The 6,325-nt window shown below is 40.8% G+C and overlaps 1 protein-coding gene across 1 annotated transcript; it reads right to left on the bottom strand.

The window, feature by feature from the left end:
• Nucleotides 1–1,158: 1,158 nt before the first annotated feature.
• Nucleotides 1,159–5,220, bottom strand: RPL7 (ribosomal protein L7). Its single transcript, XM_044657953.1, has 7 exons — nt 5,174–5,220; nt 3,256–3,361; nt 2,740–2,906; nt 2,378–2,515; nt 2,176–2,285; nt 1,615–1,825; nt 1,159–1,218 (listed from the first exon to the last, which is right to left on the bottom strand). Exons 1-6 carry the CDS (start codon nt 5,218–5,220, stop codon nt 1,617–1,619), a joined length of 777 nt encoding a protein of 258 aa, XP_044513888.1. The 3' UTR covers nt 1,159–1,218; nt 1,615–1,616.
• Nucleotides 5,221–6,325: the final 1,105 nt, after the last annotated feature.

Below are 6,325 nucleotides of genomic sequence, written 5' to 3'. Positions count from 1 at the left end.
TTAACTAAGCATAGATCCTATCAGACTATTTAGTGTCTTCTACCATCCTACTCAAATTACCTTTCCTTCTCAGCAACATATGGTGATATATTCCTCACTCCATTCTGGCTTCTACATTTTTGAGTACCTATTGTACTAAGAAATGTGCCATAAGGTCATAATCCACCTGAGATACACCATTTCAGTCCAATGATAGCCAATTCCAAAAATAATTAGAATTGCTACATAAAGCACAGAAGAGGACCAAATTGCTTAATTGATCCCCCCCCATTATTTTTATCAGTCATTTGGCCTTTATGAAACTACCTTCTATAGTTTGCTAAATGAATAAGAAGTTTAGTGCCTACACAAATGTGAAATATGACTAAGCTAGAGAAACAATGTGTTAAATGTTCAGGAAGGGTACAAAGTTTGAGAAGTGACTCCACGGATCACTTCTGGCAAGGACAGTTTCAGGGATTTTCTAGTGTATCAACTGGACTAAGGGTTCTTCATCTGAACAGGATGAGGAATGGTAGTGATGGTCTATTAATTTAAGAAAATAATCCTTGTCATGTAGTCGGTTTCCTTGGTAATCTGATTTAACTTTACAGATTTAAAAAATCTCAGAAAGAGTCCAATTCATTGGTTTCAGACTGTTCAAGATTTCTGGCACAAAAAAGATGAAGAATCCCTTTTCTAGACATGGCCATAAATTGCAAGGATTCAAAAAAAGTGACATATAGGCCTATAAATGACTAATACCCTGAAATTTAGCAAAAAAAGGAGAAAAAAATTGATAAAACATCACATCTCAAGTTAGACATACAGCTGAAAAAACTTTAATCAAAGTTTCTAAATAAAGATTGCTATGTCAACAATGACTTTTAAAAAACATTCCTTACAAATGAAAAGTTGTCTTTTTAACAGCTCCATGTGCTACAGGTATAATTTCTACTTAAAATGTAAGCTAACATTTTCTTGTAGGGGACAGTTCCCAAAGAGTGTCTGGCAACAAAATGCTGAAGTAGACTGAATGGATTGAAGCCCATTTACCAACATTTCTCTACTCTATTCTCCAGGATTTATCTCTTAAATCTCCAGCCCTGAATTTCATGTTTTAGTATAAAGTCACATACAAAACCTGATCAATCAGAAACGAGTCCAATAAAACACACATCAGTTTTATCTTAGGCATTTTTATTAAGGGACCATTAGAAAAACAATCATAGTAGAGACCTAAAATGGGGAAAACAAAAAGAACATTAAAAGTCATTAAAATACATTAGTTCAAATCAACATTCTAGAACAAATAAATGAGTCATAAGTGACGTAAGGAAATAATCTAGTTTTAAAAGAACACCCATGTTTATGTCTCAAAGTATTTCCTCTAAGCATTGGACAACTAAATATATTACATTTAAAGACTAATGCAGCAATTAAATCCACCTCTTTTAAGTAAGACCAATCTGACCCAATGATCTTTGCCCAACTAAACAACTCATTCACAGAAATTGAACTAAGAATATTCAACTGGTTTCTGTCCCCAAAGTCTAAAATATAGTCCAAGTCTAACAATAAAATCTAAGAAAACTGAAATGCTCATCAAATTTTCTCAAAATGCCTGAAACTCACCTTTAGTTCATTCTTCTAATAAGCCTGTTGATCTGGTCTTCCCTGTTACCAGCATCTCCACCTTCCACAAAATGTGTAGTCTTTTTCTTCATTCCACCCCGTGGAGATGATAATTTGAAGGGCCACAGGAAGTTGTTGGCGGCTTTGAAGTGCTTGCCAACAGTGTAGATCTCATGGATCAAGTCCTCCATACAGATAATTCCGTATTTACCTGAAAATTACTTAATCTATTACTTTTATAAGCTATGACCCATTTTCCAAACATGTTCATTGATTTTAAAATTTCAAAGCAAAAGAACATATTAAATTTACATGCTTGAAAAATACTAGAAAATGGTGAAACCAACTCAAAACATGTCATTTTACTGAATTTTATAGGTAGTGCCCAAATCAATCTATTGGATTCATCATAGTAGTTAATTCTGGTTTCACTGTCTTCCCTGTACAAATGGAGGTAAGTAACTTCTGGCATATTTAATTTGTCTTAGCTTTGTCAAATGAATCAATGACAACCCTTTCTGCTCTGAATTCTACAATAATTCCTCTAAATAGTTGACTTACCAAGAGACTTTGCAATAAGGGCATTATCAGTCAGGGCAATTCTCTGTTTCTTGATCTTGCCATAACCCCGTTTGTAAATCAAGTCATTCACAGACTTCAGGTTGGGGTAACTGAAATAAAAAAATTAGGGGTGGGTGTGTACACACTTATAAATAAAAGAATCATTTCATTACCATGAAATTAAAATAAGAATAACTTTTACCCCCATGCAATATATGGTTCCACAATCCTCAGCATGTTAATTGAAGCCTTGTTAAGCTTAACAAATGTGCCATTGAAGATCTGGCGAAGTCGAAGAAGCTGCAACACTTTGCGGACCTTTGGGCTAACACCATTGATCCTGGGGTGGAGGGGAGGAGAGAAAGGATTTTTAAAAATTGATCAGGCTTTCACTTCCTTTAGTATCCTGGAATTACAGCAAAACAGTCTTAAAACTAGAGGTAAGAATACATGTTTTAGTCCTATAAAGATTTTTAATCTAAATGTTTCTTGAGCCAAGGAATCAAGTCACCTAGGATCAAGAGCATGTGTATTATCCAGATTTTAAGCCAGAACTCATCTTACCCTCTGATTCTGATCACAAAAGCCAACTTGGGTTCAGCAGGTACATAGTAGTTGCCAGCTTTGCGTGCCATTCTAGCCAGCCGGATTTCGCTTCTGTACATCTGTCTATACTCCTTGTGATAGGCTTTAGCTTTTTCATAGATTACTTTTCTCCGTATCTTTCGAAGCTGAAAAGAAAAATGTGCAGATGCCACTAAAAATCAATTTAGTTCAAATACCATTTCATCTGTTGACAAATATTAAATATTATCCCAGTAATCAGGTGCTCAAAAAAAAACCACTTTAGACCATGTTCCTAAAGTCAATCTCAAGAAAAGTTGTTTTTTAAGAGTCCCAATCTATAACTGTTGCTCAGGAAATGTATTCTGTAGTTCTATCTTCCAGGCAATGAAGCAATGAAATGCTTTCCTTAAAAGCTAATACTAAGAAAATTTTTAACAATTCTTAACATTCAAAGTAAAAGTTTAGAGGTTTGGTGGGATTGAAAAATTAAAAAGTGAAGTACTATGCTATTACCTTTTTTATAGCCATCTTCTTCTTCAAGCGTTTGGCCTTCAGTATTGCAAAGGCCTTTCGCTTTTTCAGAAGGGATTCTGGAACAGATGGTAGCTTCTTCTTTTCTCTAGGTTTTTAAAAACAAATTAATTCTAATTAGTATTTGCTTGGCTCCTTCAAATAAATCTAATTCCAACTCTTAATTACATACTTGGGGCACACATATAGATGGACATTACAGTGAACAGTGTACAGGAGTCTGAAGTCAGGTACACTTGAGTTCAAAACCATACTCAAGATACTTATCAGCTGAGTGATCCTGGCCAAATCACTTTGACCTCTATTTGCCTCAGTTTCTTCATGTGTAAAATGAGAGTAATAATGGCACCCATATCCCAGGGTTGTTGTGATGATCAAATAAGATATTTGGGAAGAATTGGACAAATAGTAGGTACTAAGTGAACATTAGCTATTGTTAATATTTCTACAATATTCAAATCTGCTTTAGTATCACAGAATTTCCAAAGTTGAGGTTAGAAGTCCTGCATTGAACCCCTACCTGAAAAGGAAGACTCCCCCTACAACAAAGCTAACTTTTCCACAGTGCCTTAAGTCTCCCAAACATTTTACAGACCTCATTTTATCTTCAAAAAGTACCTAAGGTAATGTTATCATTATTCCTACTTGCAACAGTTTGCCTAAGGTTAGTGGGTCACACCTGAGCTATTTGAATCAAGCTCTCCTTAAATCCAAGCCTACCATTTCTGCAACTCTACCTAAAAGGGAAAGCCTTGAAAAGCCAAGAACCAATTTCAAGGCAATCCTTCCAAAATCTACTAGCTGTGCCAACGTGGGTGAGTCTCACTGCTTTAAACATTAAATCAAAAGGCCAGTTGCTGTAACAAGTATGTTTTTGTTTTGCCATATATACAGAATCTCAAAACAAAGACATACTATTCTTTCAATTAACCAGTATCCAATAACCAATTACTATATAAAGTGCTATGTCCCAGGCACTGGGAATTGTAAATTTGGGTAATGTAGTTTCAGGGGGTACAAGGTTTTCCAACTTTACAGAATAAAAAGATGAAAAAAGTTTAATCGCTGCCTTCAATTAGTATTCATTTCATCAGGGAAATATATATACAATAATATAAGTATACAAGACGAAAGTATAGCAATGGAAGGGGGGGTAAGGAGTTAAGAGTGCTTAGAAATTACTATATAGTCAAAAGGCCTAAATTGACTAAAAGTAAGTAGTAAACGAAGAACCCAGAACGGATTCAGATCCTTTCCAAACAAAAACAGTAATTTGGCCTTAAATTTCTATTTCTCGCAGACACGTATTTAAGTAGGGCTTAAAATGAGTCTGGTTCCGAACTCGACAAGAATTAAGTACCTACTATGGGAAAGGTACCAGACACTACTCTCTCATGGGAACGTTTTGCAGGAATTTAAGGGGCTTAAAACCATCGTGGGTTGGTTGAGAACGATCCCTTCTCTGTTCCTCAGGAATGGGCCTGGGGGAAAAGGGTTCTCTGTCCCGGCTGGGTACAGCCTTTGAACTACAAGTCATGAGCCAGGAAAAGACGCTGGCGACCCGAAGCGGCAGCAGCGAAAGGTGAGGCCATGCCATGCCACCCCCCTCCTCGTCCCCCCACCGCCACCCCGGAAGGGCTGTAAAAGACCCAGCCTTCACCTCAAGTCGGGCCCCTATCCCCGGCTTGTTTCAATTCCCTGCCGACACTTTGCCTCCTCCACCCCACGGCGGCCTGCATCCCAGCCCGGTTTTGAAGAATTCGGTATCCAAAGGAAACTCAAAACCATATGGTTAGGAAACACGAAGTCCAAGCTACCGCCAGACTAAGGAGATAAAGGTAGGTATGCCTCCATTTTCAAGGATGGAGAAGGATTCTCAAAGAGAGGAGCATTTACTTACTCTGTGCCCGCCATGATTCCAGCCTGGGAAAGAGGAAGTACGCGCATGCGTACTGAACACTTAAAGACTGGGCGAGAGCTGGGGTCCTAAAGGATTTAGGTGCCTGAGATACTGCCCGAATACAGGCAAGACAGAATGCTTTCGACAGCGGAAGCCGAAATTCAAGTAATTTCTGGTTGGAGTCTTTTCCGACCAAACTTCAGAAGGAAACAGGTATGGGGGCGGGGGACGGGGAGGGGGGGGCGGAATACATCGACCGAACTTTTCAATCAAAATGCTAATATTTTGGTGTAATCAAACTTGACAACATGAGGGCCTAAAATCCCTATTTAGTATTCATTAACCGTATTTGGGTTGGAAGTTCTCAAATTACGATTTACAAAAAAAAAAAAAAAAACCTCTCCTCTTCCTTTGCCTAGATTCGTTGAAACTACATGTCCCAGTATGCCTTTCTCGAGTTCTTGCCCGCTGGACAGGAAGCACAGCATGCTGGGGACTGTAGGCAGACACCTCTATTGAGAAGATGAAGGCCGCTACCCAGGTTCCATTTTAGGGATGGTGACGATCGGGCATAGCTGCCGCAGAATTGCCGGTTACCGCCTCCTCGGCTCTGCCTGTACTAGTTATGGGCTCAGAAGGCTCCAGTGGAGCTCTGCTGAGGCCCTTCCTTCCAGGCTGGCACGGGTGTCCCCGCTGTTAAGAGCCTGACTTGGGGCGGGGAGCAGGAGCGAGCCTGGGCCAGGCCTCCTCAAGAAGCCGGGGTTGCTGGAAGGGATCGGGGCAGAGGGGCCATGGATGGGAATGGCGGGGCTGACTTCCAGGTCGGGGGCTGCTGGGCTGGACCAGCGAGGGCTGGGGTACCCCCTACAAGGGGGCGTGAGCAGGGAAAGGAGGTGCCAGTTGGCTCGGCGACCGCGGTCCCAGCTAACCAGGAAGGCTGCCCTTGCGCGGCTGCCACTACAGCGGGGCGGGAGGACGGACGGGGGGCTGGGCCAGGGTGGGGGGCGGGGTGCGCCGTGGGGGGAGGGGAGGGGAGAGGAGAGGAAGGGGGCGGGGGGAGGGAACGAGGGCTGCTGCTTCTGCTGCCGCCGGCTTTTCCCCGTCCCGGTTTATATAGCGCAGAGCGTGGATCCCGCTCAGTGCGCGCGGGCA

This window comes from Gracilinanus agilis, chromosome 1, assembly GCF_016433145.1.
Source record: "Gracilinanus agilis isolate LMUSP501 chromosome 1, AgileGrace, whole genome shotgun sequence".
NCBI classification, from domain to species: domain Eukaryota; kingdom Metazoa; phylum Chordata; class Mammalia; order Didelphimorphia; family Didelphidae; genus Gracilinanus; species Gracilinanus agilis.
Note: the sequence above shows the minus strand (reverse complement) of the source record. Positions and strands in the feature narration are given on the sequence as shown.

Coding starts and splice junctions, on each gene's coding strand:
- RPL7 (XM_044657953.1), bottom strand. CDS start 5,220: ATGCGCGTACTTCCTCTTTCCCAGGCTGGAATCATGGCGGGCACAGA. Junction 2,516..2,739: donor TTTGTGATCAGAATCAGAGG/GTAAGATGAGTT, acceptor CCTCCACCCCAG/GATCAATGGTGTTAGCCCAA. Junction 1,826..2,175: donor CCTTATTGCAAAGTCTCTTG/GTAAGTCAACTA, acceptor AGTAATTTTCAG/GTAAATACGGAATTATCTGT.